The sequence below is a fragment of the Rhinoderma darwinii genome, chromosome 10 (assembly GCF_050947455.1).
Source record: "Rhinoderma darwinii isolate aRhiDar2 chromosome 10, aRhiDar2.hap1, whole genome shotgun sequence".
Classification (NCBI taxonomy): Eukaryota; Metazoa; Chordata; class Amphibia; order Anura; family Rhinodermatidae; genus Rhinoderma; species Rhinoderma darwinii.
In genome coordinates, this window is record NC_134696.1 from 66,957,889 (window position 1) to 66,973,637 (window position 15,749).

At 40.1% G+C, this 15,749-nt stretch overlaps 1 protein-coding gene across 1 annotated transcript in view; it reads left to right on the forward strand.

The window, feature by feature from the left end:
• The first annotated feature begins 272 nt into the window (after positions 1 to 272).
• LOC142662607 (myocardin-like) overlaps positions 273 to 15,749 on the forward strand; it is a 43,854-nt gene continuing 28,377 nt past the window's right edge. Inside the window, exons 1-3 of the mRNA XM_075840819.1 lie at positions 273 to 336; positions 4,207 to 4,272; positions 6,239 to 6,297. Of these exons, the coding sequence (XP_075696934.1) occupies positions 273 to 336; positions 4,207 to 4,272; positions 6,239 to 6,297 (189 nt within the window). The remainder of the gene's footprint in view (positions 337 to 4,206; positions 4,273 to 6,238; positions 6,298 to 15,749) is intronic.

Here is a 15,749-nt window from a genome sequence, read left to right on the forward strand (position 1 = left end):
TGTGAAAGGAGCAAATGAGCGCCAATAAACAAGCTGTCTTGTTGATCGGCGCTCGTTGTTACAGCCGAATTTGGCTGGTCTAAAAGGACTTTTACTTTGCAAATTTTTAAATTGAAAGAAAATGTGTGAAACTGCAGTTTTGATCAATCATGATTTCTATGTTCCAATCACACTGACTTAAACTTTTACTGCTACAGAATAAATTTCAATGGAACATACATACAGTTCAACATTGCACCAATAAAAGAGAACTTACATTGTTACATGGTTACATGGGTACAGTTGAAAAAAGATATATGTCCATCAAGATGAACCAAGCGATGGGAGAAAGAAAAGGTATAAGGGTAAACTCTAGAACTTTGTTTTATCACTATTGATCCAGAATAAGGTTAAAGAAAAAACAATACCATAAGACATTAACCAATCTGTCCTAAAAAGGAAAAAAATCCCTCCTGATCCCAAGTGGCGATCAGACAGGATCAATATTCAAACAAGAATTCTACACATTGACATAGGAGCTGATATTTTTTTGTTCTAAGAAATTATCTAAGCCTTTTTTAAAGCCATCTATTGTAGCTATTGTGACCAGCTCCTGCGGTAGGCTATTCCACCGATTCACAGTTCTCACAGTAAAAAAGGCATGTTGCCTCTGCAGATTGAACCTTTTTTTTCTCCAGACAGAGGGAGTGCCCCCATGTCTTTTGAGTTGATTTTACCATATTTTTTGTATGGACCATTCATATATTTATACAATTTAATAATTTTCCTCTTAGTCATCACTTTTCAAGGCTATGTGTTACCCAGATGCATAACATTACATTTATCCACATTGAATTTTCCAAGTGGATGCCCAAACACTCAGTTTGTCCAAATCTGCTTGTAATTTATGAACATCTTCCTTAGCTATTATCTATATAGCTATTATCTATATAGCTTAATGTCATCTACAAAAATAGAAATAGTGCTATTAATCCCATCCTCTATCATTTATAAATAAGTTAAATAATAGTGGTCAAAGCACTGAACCCTGGGGTACACCACTTATAACCGGGGACCATTCAGAGTAGGAATCATTGACCACAACTCTCTGGATACAGTCCTTGAGCCAATTCTCAATCCAATTACAAACTATACTTTCTAAACCTATAGTCCTTAATTTACCCATTAGACGTCTATGAGGGACAGTGTCAAATGCCTTTGTAAAGTCCAAAAACACTATATCCACAGCGGCCCCTCTGTCTAGGCTTCTGCTCACCTCTTCAAAAAACAAATCAGGTTGGTTTGACAGCTTCTGTCTTTAGTAAAACCGTTCTGACTAGCTCTTGTAATACAACTTTCTGTCAGATACCTCTGTATATAGTACCTTAAGAGCCCCTAAAACATTTTCCCCATGATGGATGTTAAGCTTACTGATCTGTAAATACCCGGGGAAGACCTAGAACACTTTTTGAAAATGGGCATCGCATTTGCCCTGCTCCAGTTCCTTGGCACTATACCAACCACTAAAGAATCTCAGAATATTATGAACGGTGGGACAGAAATAACGAAACCAAATTCGGTGTAACCCATCTGGTCCCCGAGCCTTGTTCACATTTATTTTATTTAACTTAGCTTGGACAATATCTACATTCAGTCAATTCAGTATATTAATTGATGTATTAACAGCACTGGCACCGGCTACATCAGCTGCTCTTTATTCTTTTGTATATACAGAGATAAGGAACCCATTTTGCATCGCTGCCTTTTCTTGATCCCCCGTGATCAATTCACCATTACCACTATTTAGGGGTCTCACATGTTCTCACCTTGGTCTTTTGCATTTATGTACTTAAAGAATTTTCGGGGATTTGTTTTACTAGCTCTGGCCACCTGCCTTTTATTTTGGATTTTTGTTGATTTTGTTAATTTTTTACAGAAGGTTTAAGCCATGTGTGGTTTCATTTTAGTCGTTTATACTTGTTACCTATAGGTATAAATGTTGTAATATAATTCCCCAAAGTAGATTTTAAGCACTCCAATTTTTCATTTGTACTGTTATTTGACATTAGTTGTACCCAGTCTATGGCATTGTTAGAAATGACCAGATCCAACAGAGCTTCACCTCTAGTCGGGTCTTCCACAAACTGGGCCATAAAATTTTCCTGCAACAAGTTAAGGAAATTTCTCCCCTTCACAGTTAAAGCCGAACCATGACACCAATTAATATCCCGATAATTAAAGAGGCTCTGTCACCACATTATAAGTGGCCTATATTGTATATGATGTGATCGGCGCTGTAATGTAGATTACAGCAGTGGTTTTTATTTAGAAAAATGATCATTTTTGACGGAGATATGACCTATATTAGCTTTAGTCTCACGCGATTACGCTGTAAACTGTCATTTACAGTGAGATCTCGCTGTGCTGTGCTGTAAATCACACAGATGCTACAGAAGTGGTCAGGAGAATGAATACACATGACGTCCTGGCTGGAGGTAATGTATATTCATTGTCATGACACATGAGTAGCGTTATAGTGTGTTTTGCTGATTCGTCAGTGTCATACACTCCTCTGTACAACGTCCACTTGGTCATATAGTAAAACACGCCCAGTTGTCCATTGAGAAAATCATTAGCATAAATCTAAAATAGGTCATAACTCTGTCAAAAATGATCGTTTTTCTAAATTAAAAACACTGCTGTAATCTACATTACAGTGCCGATCAAATGATGTACAATATAGGCTACTTATAATGTGGTGACAGAGCCTCTTTAAAGTTTCCCATTATCACTACAGTACCCCCCCTGTGCAGCCCGCTCCATCTGTTTATATAGCTGACCTTCCATCTCCTCAGTTATATTCGGGGGTCTACAGATTACACCAACATTTTGTCGATGTGTCCTCGCTCGTCCGACACGATGCAGGACCTGGGGCAGGAAGTGACATCACAGCGTGATCTCTCGAGAACACGCTGTGTGTCTGTGCACTGCCAGAAGCTGGGTGTTAACGAAGAGAAGTGGATGATGCTGATTCGTCAGCATCATACACTTCTATTCACAACGCCCAGCTAGTAAAAGAAGTAAAAACGCCCAGATGTACATACACAACACACGCCCAGTTGTACATAACTTTAAACATGCCCAGTTGTACTTAAGAAAGCCTCATTTGCATAAATATAAAAATGGTCATAACTTGGCCAAAAATGCTCGTTTTTGAAAAAAAACAAACAACGTTACTCTTATCTACATTGCAGCGCCGATCTGCTGCAATAGGAGATAGGGGTTGCAAAATCTGGTGACAGAGCCTCTTTAAGCCATGCATTTAGCTTTCTTTCCTGTTTTGCACATGGCACAGGCAGTATTCCAGAGAATACAACCTTGGAGGACCTTCCCTTCAGCTTGTAGCCTAGTTATTTAAAATTATTCTCAAGGCTCCTCCACCTACTATTTATTCTGCCATTGGTTCCCACATGAACCACAACAGCTGGATTATCACCTGCCCCTTCCAGCAATTTATTTACCTGTTCCACCATATGCCGAACCCTGCACCAGGGAGACAGCAAATCACTCAGTTGAGGTAATTTTGGCGAGAAATTATTCTATCCGTCTTTTTGATTATAGAATCTCCAATATCCACTAAATGTCCTGTCTGCATTACCATCCCCCGAGTATTAGCAGAGCTGTTAGGGCTGTCATTTCTGAAACTGACACCCATAACATCATCCCCCGATTTGGCAATTTTGCTTGTATAACAGAAACAGGAGTTGCCTTACTCTTTTAGGAATCCTTTTTACTGCCCCTAACTACATTAGCCCAACTTAGCTCTCCTGGCACATTTCTCTACCATCCAGATCTACCCCACTAACTCCTTGCTCAGAATGCTCTGCTCAGGATTGTCTATCGCCCTCAGTGTTGCATTCTTCTCCTCCAAATTACTAAAATGAGCTTCCAGGTGAGCAATATTGCCACATCTGCCACAAAGCTATTGACCCTGAAACTCCTGCTCCAGTCGTGCATACATATGGCAAACTGTGCACTGAAGAAAACCTCCAATCTTGCTGTCCATTATCCCAGTTACAAAAAACAGTGAACAATTAAAAAAGTAAAAAAAAGTACTTACAGGGACTTTACGAAAAAAAAAGAATGGAAATAAGGCTCACAGAACTACTACTTCATAATATGTTCTAATGTTATTAGCTAATCTTGTTTATTAATATTTATTTTCAGTTCTTCAACTGCGAATGCAGCATCGTCGATCACAAGAACAAATGTCTGAACGAAACCTGATGCCATGTAAGTTTCTGGTGACCTGGTTAGAAATTATTAAATAAATATATTCATTTTTTTAACTAAATACCAGTAAATGACAATGAAGACCATATTCAGCAATTATCATTTATGCAATTTAAATCCTGAAATTTAAATAGGCAAATAAGGACATGTTTTTTTCTGTGTGTTTTTTTTAGTAAATACTTATATTATGTATTCCCCATTAAATAACAATTCGGAAGCATCTTTTCTTAGAACTCTGCATTGTGCCTTTTTTTTTTTCCTCCTGTTAAGAAATAGACAACTGGGCATTACTATTCCCCATGTCAATAGGGCATTATCCTACACAGTGTCAGCAATGAATGGACACTGTTAGGCTATGTCCAGACGTGGCGGAGTTCTGCATACACTGTCCGCATCAATGCCGCACAGAATCTGCGTTGCAGATTCTGTTGCGGCTTTGCCTAAAATGGGCATTAAATTGATGCGGACTAGCCGTTGCTTATTGAGGGGAAGAGGGCTTCCCTTCTCTCTATCAGTCCCTGGATGACGCGGCAGTCCATGTGACCGCTGCAGCCTGTGATTGGCTGCAGCCGTCACTTGGACTGAAACGTCATCCCGGGAGGCCGGACTGGAGGAAGAAGCAGGGAGTTCTGGGTAAGTATGAACTTCGATTTTTTTTTTTACAGGTTGATGTATATTGTGATCGGAAGTCACTGTCCAGGGTGCTGAAACAGTTACTGCCGATCGCTTAACTCTTTCAGCACCATGGACAGTGACTATTTACTGACGTCGCCTAGCAACGCTCCCGTAATTACGGGTGCACACACGTAGTCACCCGTAATTACGGGAGTCCCATTAACTTCCTCAGTCTGGCTGTAGAACTAGAAATACATAGGTCCAGCCAGAATGAAGAACTATCATGTTAGTAAAACCAATACGCTCCGCAGCACACATAACATCTGCGGACTTCATTGCGTAATTTTGACTCTCCATTACATAGTTACATAGTTACATAGTTACATAGTTAGTACGGCTGAAAAAAGACACATGTCCATCAAGTTCAACCAAGGGAAGGGAAAAGGGAAGGAAAAATTTAAAAGGGAAGGAAAAATTTAAAAGGGAAGGAAAAATTTAAAAGGGAAGGAAATTGAAGTCAATGGAAAAATTCTGCAATGACCCCGCAACAAGTCCGCTACATGTCCGCAACAGTCAGTGTATGCTGCGGACACCAAATTCCGCACCGCAGCCTATGCTCCGCAACGGAATTGTCCGCAACGTGTAAACTAACCCAACTAAAAAGCTGTGGAAAGCTATGGAGAAACGCGTACTCTGCGGATTTCCACTGCGGACTGTCTGCAGCGGAATTCCAAAGCAATTCCGCCACATCTGGTCATGCCCTTAGAGTGTGTACAGACAAGGGGAATGGTACCATCCAGATTCAAATTTATTTATACTTTTCCATGAGGAACAACTGAGGAATTGCATATTACAGAAATCTAAGAAAAGATGCTCCAACATTGTTTTTTTTTTGTTTGTTATAGAAAATACAAGTATTTAACAAAACAGACATGTCAGCAGAACTGTCAGGTTCACTTTAAAGGATGTATACCTTTTTTTCTTTCCACATCTGCTGTAAAAGTAAACAACCTTTTCTCTATGTTAATATGTTCATACTTGTTACATTTTTCAGCATTATAAATACATTATATTGAGGTAGCAGTTCATATTCTTTGGATTGCCATCACGCAAAATGATCATTACATTAGTACAGTATATAGGTGCCAAAGATGATGTTTTTTTTTTTTGTTTTTTTTTATAATTTTAGCTTTTACTGTACATACATATTTTATCTTTAGATAACAAATAACATGTGAGGGAAAATCAAATAACATTTCCGGTAAATACAGTATCGTATTTATTTTTCAGCAAATAATGTTTTTAATATAATGTCTAATGGAACAACTAACATATTTTATTGTCCTCCCAGCTGTCAATAAGACACATACACATTTCCCAGAGCAAAATGGAACTTTGGGACAAAATAAAGTAAGTGTCCATTTTTTTCAGTTTGTGGTCTGTTCCATGAAGGTTGGACACATTGTGTAAAATGATAGGACAATTTCTTGTATTTAATTTAATTTGAATCACTGTCATATTAATTGGTAGGACCAATTTTTAATGTTGTATTTTACTGCGTGAGATATCAAAACATTTAGGTATTGAAACTGCAAGGCCGCATTGAGATCTGTCCAAGCCCCAACAAAACAGCGTATGTTTAGATGTATTTTCAGACGCCGCGCATATATTACATGCAGTTTTTGCCAGGGAAAATCGTCAGCACAATAGGCATGCTGCATATTTTTCAAACAGCAGCATGCCCGCAATTGCACAGCAGAAATATAGTCTACATGTGAATGGGGTTTTAAGCTGGATTCACACATGCAGTTCGTGTGGCAGTTTTTTAACCAAACATGATTCTATGGTAGAATATATATATGTATATACATAAAAGTCTTTAATTTAAGGGCCTTTTATATCTGCCTATAGTCGGCCGGTGCAGCAAGCGCCGATCAACGAGATCAACGTTTGCTCCTGTCACTCCGTACGTTATCATCATGTTGGCAGCGCATCTCCCTGTTTACACAGGGAGACGTTCCGCCGACAAAGATAATATTTTACTTTTTTAAAACAATACGACCAGCAGAAGATCGATTCATCTGCTGATCGCTGCCCTTTTTACACAGGGCAATTATCGGCAACGAGTGTTATATGAACGTTCATCTGCACGATAATCGCCCAGTGTAAAACCCCGTTTAGGGAGAGTTCACACTGAGTTTTTTGCAAAGTTTTTTTTTTGACGGAAAAAAGAAGGGACATGCCCTATCTTCGGGCGTTTACACCTCTGACCTCCCATTGACATCAATGGGAGGCAGACAAAGCGTGTTTTATGCCCGCGGCGTGCAGGCAGAGGAAAATCTGCCTCAAAATTCCAAACGGAAGTTTGAGGCAGATTTTCCTCCTGCAAAAAACTCTGTGTGAACCCAGCCTTAGGCCTCATGCACACAGCTGTAGCCGTGTGCATGTCCCATGATTACGGCACAGACGGTCACGGAGTGTCATCCGTGGGCCATCCGCAAATCACCACGGCCGTTTGCATAGAAATGAATGGGTCTACAATTCATCCCCATTTTTAGGATGAATTGCAGACGCTAAAACACGTTCGTGTGCATAGGGCCTTGTACTTTTCCTTTTTTCTTTTATCCACTACTGTCTTTGGCTCAAAAACTGCATGTGTGAAACCAGATAAGGCTAAGCTCACATCTTGTTTTGTGCACACGTTTGTGGTATACGACGTTGTTTTTATACGTTTGTGTCCGTTCTTACTTCTAGAAACGCATAATTATTTTTGGTTCCTGAGCTAAATCAAACTTTGTAAAGTCAAGATTTCCCATATATGGTGACAAAAACATACACGTTTTATGTATGCAAAAGGATTTAAGATTGCATACGTCGTCCATATGTCACCATTGACTTCAATACAAATAAAATAGTATATGTGTGGTATACGTTTTGGAAGAATACTGAAAATCGTAGTAGACTACGCTTTCCAGGACATGGAAAAAAAAAAAAGGATAGAACGTAAGAACACCAAAATGTATGCACAAACTACACCATTAGGCCATCCGTCATGCCGATAGAAATCAATGTTCACACTGTGGTACACGTTTTGACACAGTTTTTTCATGTCAAAACGTGCAGTCAGACATACAGCACAGTAAAAACGAAATGTGAACTTAGCCAAGGGATGCATAACTGATTACGATAATCCATTTACTAAGAAACATTTAAAAAAATATGCTTCTGCAACTTGTGCCCTAGTATTATAACAGTGAAAAATGCTAAATAGAAGACAATCCATACATTCTTATGACTTTTATGATTTTTTTTTTCTAATATGTTAGAAGAAAGGCCATATATGCTAGAAGATATATAGAATGAGATACATTTCATTACTAATAAATACAATGTATTTATAAAACCCACAAGTAGATAATGATAATTAATACCATTTATTAATGATTGTTTCATAGTTACATACCGTAGGTTGAAAAAAATACACAGGTCCATCAAGCCCAACCTTTCTCAATACATTACATGTCATTCGTTGTTAGATTAATTCTAACCCTCAATGTAATTCGACAGTAAATAAACATCTAGCCTTTTTTTAACCCCTTTCCACCGCAGCCATTTTTCATTTTCGTTTTTTCCCTCCCACCTTCCAAAAGCCATAACTTTTTTATTTTTCCATCGATATAGCCGAATAAAGACTTGATTTTTGCAGAATATGTTGTAATTTTTTTTGGCACCATTCTTTGTACCACATAATGTAAAGAAAATTCTTTGTGGGTTGGAATGGGAAAAAAAACAGCAACTCTCCATTGTTTGTTATGCTTAATTTTTACAGCGTTCACTGTGCAATTAAAATTACATGTTAACTTTATTCTGTGGGTCAATACGAATACGGCAACACCAGATTCATGTACAGTTGTTTTATATTTTACTATGTACTTTTACAGGAAAAAAACTCATTGTAAAAATTACAATTTATTTTGTTGCCACTTTCTGAGGGCCATAACGTTTACATTTTTCTATTGATTGAGCAGTATGAGGGCTTATTTTTGCATGTACGGTACCATTTTTTTGGTGCCATTTTAGTACGTTTTTATTCCATTTTTGTGGGAGATGAGGTAACCAAAAAACAGCGATTCTGACGGTTTACATTTTTTTACAGCGTTCACTGTGCGGGATAAATAATGTTATATTGTAACAGTTCAGACTTTTACGGATGCGACAATACCAATTATGTTTATTTTTTATTTTTTTTAAATGCTTTAGGGGTAAAATGGAAAAAGGTATTTTTTTTAAACTTTTAATAAAGTTTTGTATATAATAAATGCTTAACTTTACTCTTATATTTATTAGTCCCCAAGGGGACTTGAACCAGCGATACCAGTTATGTTCATTTTTATTTCTTTAAACATTACTTCAGGGAGAAAAAAATGGGAAAAAGTTATTTATTTAACTTTTAATATTTTGTATTGAGCATTAAAAAAACTAGAGGAACCAGCAATTGTTGGATCACTTGCACTAAATACTGCAATACTAATGTATTGCAGCACATCATGATTTTGACACTCTCCTAATTAATAGGTGTACAAAGATGACAAACCTGGGGACCTTCATTAGGCCCCTGAGCTGCTGGTCATCCCCTCTTTCTAATGCTTAAATGCCACGGTTACTATTGACAGTGGCAACTAAGGGGTTAAACTAGCGAGATCGCGCTTGAGCGAGTGCAACACACAGTTGACACCCGGGTTGTATGGAGTGGACTCAGCTTGTGATTCCGCTCCATACTTCCCCTACCCACCTATGATGTAAGTATACGTCATTCGTCAGTAGGGGTTAAATGCTGACATAGTATCTGCCATTACTATGTCTTGGGGAAGGGCATTCCATAGCTTGACCACTCTAAGGGCGGGTTCACACATGGCGGATTTTCACTTAAATTCCGCTGCGGACACTCCGCAGCGTTAATCCGCAGCGGAGCCGTTTCTCCATTGACTTTCACTTTAATTTCGCAGTGTTCGTTTACACGATGCGTACAATTCCGCTGCGGAGCATAGGCTGCGGAGCGGAATGTGGTGTCCGCAGCATGCTCTGTCTGTTGCGGAGCAGTGGCGGACTGGTTGCGGACTCATGGCGGAATTTCTCCATTGACTTCAATGGAGATTCTAAGTTCCGCAATGAAGTCCGCAGCTGTCATGCACATGTTATGTGTGGTGCGGAGCGTATTGGTTTTTTAACATGACATTTCTTCATTCTGGCTGGACCTATGTATTTCTAGGTCTACAGCCAGACTGAGGAAGTCAATGGGGCTCCCGTAATGACGGGAGCGTTGCTAGGAGACGTCAGTAAATAGTCACTGTCCAGGGTGCTGAAAGAGTTAAGCGATCGGCAGTAACTGTTTCTGCACCCGGGACAGTGACTACCGATCCCAATATACATGTATCTGTAAAAAAACATATAAGTTCATACTTACCGAGAACTCCCTGTTTCTGTCTCCAGTCCGGCCTCCCAGGATGACGTTTCAGTGGAAGTGACGGCTGCAGCCAATCACAGGCCAAGCACAGGCTGCAGCGGTCACATGGACTGGCGCGTCATCCAGGGAGGTCGGGCTGGATGCCGAAGGAGGGACGCGTCATCAAGACAACGGGCGGTAAGTATGAATTTCTTTTACTTTCACTAGGGAAAGTGCTGTCCCTTCTCTCTATCCTGCACTGATAGGGAGAAGGGAAGCACTTTTCCTGCAGTCCGCAGCGGCCAGTCCGCATCAATTTTCTGCACATTTTGTGCAGATCCGCAGCCGTAATCCGCAACCCGGATTAGGTGCGGCATTGATGCGGACAGTTGCGGAGGAATTCCGCCATGTGTGGTCATGCCCTAACTGTAAAGAACCCTTTAATATGTCTGAAACGTCTTTCTTCCACACGCAATAGATGTAGCCAGGTCCTTTGTAGAGTTCTTGGAAGGAACAGATCATGAGCTAGTTCTTTGTATTGACCACACATATATTTTTACATGTTAATAAGATTACCCCTAAGACCCTGTTCACACTGAGTTTTTTTTTGCAGGCGGAAAAATCTGCCTCAAAATTCCTTCAGGAACTTTTTGTGGCAGATTTTGACCTGCCGACAGAACATTTGCCGTGTTTTTCACGGCACTTTTCGCCTGCGGCTATAAAGGCATCTTTTTTTCAAGCTGAACAGCCCATTTTCTCTAGTCTTTCATTGTAAGCGACACCTCCCATCCCATTTAATAATCTAGTCGCCCGCTTTTGAACCCTCTCCAGTGCTCCTATATTATTTTTACAACTTAAAGCCCAAAACTGAATTCCATATGCAACATGTGGCCTCACAAGGGATTTATAGAGGGGTAATATTACATTTGAATCACAGGTTTTTTATACACCTTAAAATCATATTATGTGTAACCAGAATACCCAGGTCTTACTCTTGTTCCTTTATCCCTAGTTCAATTCCATTTAATATATATTCATTAGTACTATTTTGTGTCCTAGGTGCATTACTTTACATTTATCGACATTAAATTTCATCTGCCATGTTTTTACCCATGCTGCCAGCATATCTAGGGCTTACTGTAATATTTTATAGTAAAGTAGGGTTTTAAGTATCGTACACATTTTTGTATCATCAGCAAAAACTGTCACCTTGCTATCAATCCCATCCACAAGGTCAATAATTGGGAGATTAAAAATAATTGGGCTTGCCTATATTATTTTTTTCTACAGTTAAAATTAATTAAAGAGGCTCTGTCACCAGATTTTGCAACCCCTATCTGCTATTGCAGCAGATAGGCGCTGCAATGTAGATTACAGTAACGTTTTTATTTTAAAAAAACGAGCATTTTTGGCCAAGTTATGACCATTTTTGTAATTATGCAAATGAGGCTTGCAAAAGTCCAAGTGGGTGTGTTTAAAAGTAAAAGTCCAAGTGGGCGTGTATTAGGTGCGTACATCGGGGCGTTTTTAATACTTTTACTAGCTGGGCGCTGTGAAGAGAAGTAACATCCTCTTCTCTTCAGAACGCCCAGCTTCTGACAGTGCAGATCTGTGACGTCACTCACAGGTCCTGCATCGTGACGGCCACATCGGCAGCAGAGGCTACAGTTGATTCTGCAGCAGCATCAGCGTTTGCAGGTAAGATCGACTTACCTGCAAACGCTGTTGCTGCTGCAGAATCAACTGTAGCCTCTGGTGCCGATGTGGCCGTCACGATGCAGGACCTGTGAGTGACGTCACAGATCTGCACTGTCACAAGCTGGGCGTTCTGAAGAGAAGAGGATGTTACTTCTCATCAGAGCGCCCAGCTAGTGAAAGTATTAAAAACGCCCCGATGTACGCACCTAATACACACCCACTTGGACTTTTACTTTTAAACACACCCACTTGGACTTTTGCAAGCCTCATTTGCATAACTACAAAAATGGTCATAACTTGGCCAAAAATGCTCGTTTTTTTTAAATAAAAACGTTACTGTAATCTACATTGCAGCGCCGATCTGCTGCAATAGCAGATAGGGGTTGCAAAATCTGGTGACAGAGCCTCTTTAAAGAAATTTTTTTTACAGTTTTCAAGGCTGTCCTTTATAATACACTGCAATCATATAGTTTTTCCAGCTATCAGGCGAGACATATGTGCACCAATTATGACTAGTGAACCCAGGCTATTTTTATGGGCCCCAAATGGGCAAAAGACAGTGCAAGCAGATTTTGAAGCCACTTACTGTCCACTAAAGTCTATTTCTTATAGGTTGATTTACAAATAACCTATTTGACACTATTGATCATGTGTCCTGTGTGAACAATGCTCACAACAAAGTTGATAATGCATTTAATACAATTAAAGGCAGGACCTGCTTTCACTGAACCCGGTAGTCCCGTGGACCGGACGGGTGCAGGATTTAGCGAACGATAAAGCAAGTTGAACAAAAAACGCACTGGCTGACATTTTTATTTAACCCCTTCAGGGCCAATTCTAGCTTTTCTGCTGCCTGAGGTGAAAATTAAAATGGCGCCCCCAGATTTTTATTGACATCCCCCTGGCTGTTCTACAAGACTAACAGCCTCCTCCAACTCTTGCGGATACACCGTTGACTTGTACTAGCATGCGCGGTGCAGCCGGGCAGAGTACACCTCTCTGCACGGTGCATGCCCAAGTAGTACAAGGCAATGGCACATCCGAGAAAGTTGGAGTAGACTAGTAGTGATGTATAACAGCCAGGGGGATGTCAATCAAGCATGGAAAGTTGGATTTGGAGGCAAACTATGTGACTCTTCAGGATAGACCCATGACCCTTTAATGAGTAAATAGCATATAGTGTGCGTCATTTTAAAAGTCGATTTTATAGATTTTGCTGGATCTGAAAAAAAAATACAAGGGAATGTTTGGAAATATTGTCAGATCATGTATTACCGCATGATGGCAGTTCAAGGGGTTAAAATTACCTGACAGGTTCCCATGAAATATACAATGAATTGAAAACAATTCCATCTGCCCTGCAATTTTGTTATTATAAATATATTCTATATAATTACAGCTCCAGAACCAAGCTCTGACATATAAGGCTCCAGAACCAAGCTCAATACATATATACAGCACCAGAACCGAGCTCAGTACATATATACAACACCAGAACAAAGCTCAGTACATATATACAACAGAAGAACCGAGCTCAGTACATATATACAACACCAGAACCAAGCTCAGTACATATATACAGCCCCTGAACCAAGCTCAGTACATATATACAGCCCCAGAACCAAGCTCAGTACATAAATACAGCACCAGAATCAAGCTCAGTACATATATACAACACCAGAACAAAGCTCAGTACATATATACAACCAAATATGCAACTCAGCTCCCTACTCACTGAAATATCTCAACAAGGAGATGAACAACCGGAGCAGGTTAAAAAGAGAGGAAATCCTCAACAGAACAAAAAACAGAGACAAATTGATAGTTTTTTACCGCTCAGACGGTTGTGGATGTGAAGCCTGAAATGTTTATCAAGGGTTTGACCTTCCCCCAGCTAGCATGCAGAAAGAACGATCCGAATTTCCACCGGTGTGTGTGTGTCTCGCTGGTACTTGTGGTTCCACACAAAAATGCAACTGCAGAAATGCAACTGCTTGCTGTGTATATCCTCGTACTTGATGTTCTAGATCTCCAGCAAGGGAGAAAAAAGGAGATAGTGCACTACCTTTGGGAAACTACAAATTCCACGAGTTTATTCCATACTTACAAAAACAGATATAGATAAAAGCATAAAATAAGCTCTTGTAACACGCCAAATAATGCAACCCGACCCTGTGTTTCGCCCTTCCGGCTTCCTCTTGGGCATATAGGCGTGTACCATACATGCGTTTAAATATTAAATAGCTGTCAATCTTCTTAACATACAAATGTTTTAAATTGCTTATATATACAGTATATATATATATATATATATATATATATATATATATACAACCAATTTTAAAAACAACAATAATAAAATAACTTATGAAAAAAATCTATACAGCACCAGAGCAAAGGGCAGTACATAAATACAACACAAATACAGCTCAATTTAGTGCAACCCCTGCCGTATAGGTTTGTATGGCATAAAACTACAGCTCCAAGCATGGCCCGAACAATAAGGATATGCTGGGAGTTGCTGTAAAAAATCATCTCACAGCAAATCATACAGTGACTACAGTACTGATCAGAGACAGAATAAACTTTTATATTAAGTGACTCACTGGTTACATCTCAGATTCTAGTTGTTCTTTTTTTTTCTTCTCCATCCAGTCCAGACCTCTATGACGACTTCTCCCGGCCACGATCCATTTCTGCAGTTAGCCGTTCAGATTTCTTCAGCTTCTCACTTTTCAAACATTTCTGCACCTACAAACGAAGATAAAATTCTCATGTTACCACACACTACGCCCTAAATATAAATAAAATAGTGGCATACACTGCACATCTAATTATAATAGCACCATACACTGTCCCTGATTATAATAGCACCATACACTGTGCTCCCTATAGATAGTGCCCCCATAGAGTCCCCAGTAGATAGTGCCTCCCATGGATCCCCCTATAGACAGTGCCCCCATAGATAGTGCCCTACATAGAGCCCCCTTTAGATAGTGCCCTACATAGATGCCCCTGTTGATAGTGCCCTACATATAGTCCCCTGTAGATATTGCCCTACATATAGCCCCCTGTATATAGTGCCCCGCATATTGCCCCCCTGTATAGTGCATCACATAGCCCCCCTGTATATAGTTCTCTACTTATAGCCCCCCACTGTATATAGCTCCCTATATAAAGCTCTCTCTATAGATTGTGCTCAATATATAGCCCTCCACTCCAGTAGATAATGTGATGCACACCTTTTAAGAAAAAAACAACTTTACATACTCACCTTGATCCCGTTTCTGCGCCGTCCTGTGTCAATGCAGGCCTGCTCTCTTCTGTGCAGGTCTGTTGGGGCTGAATGATGCAAGCAACACGATGATGTCATTGTGCCGCTTACATCGTTGAAAGGTGGTGATTGGCAGGGCAGAATGACTTGCCTCGCAAATCAGCGCCTTCCATCAATGGAAGCGGCGCGTGTCGTCGAAACTCGCTGATTGGTGAGGCATGTCATTCTGCCCTGCCAATCAGCATTGTAAGGTGCTGAATGGTTTATGCCCGGCCATTCAGCACTTACAGATCAAATTGTACTTGCGTTCTATAGACGCAAGTACAATTAGTGCAGGAGGGGGTGGCAGCGGCTGGTTTCAGTGGCACTGACGCGCACTCAGAGAGGCAACAGGCCGCCACCTGAGGTGAGATATCATCTCGCCTCATGCACGGTGTAGCCCTGAAC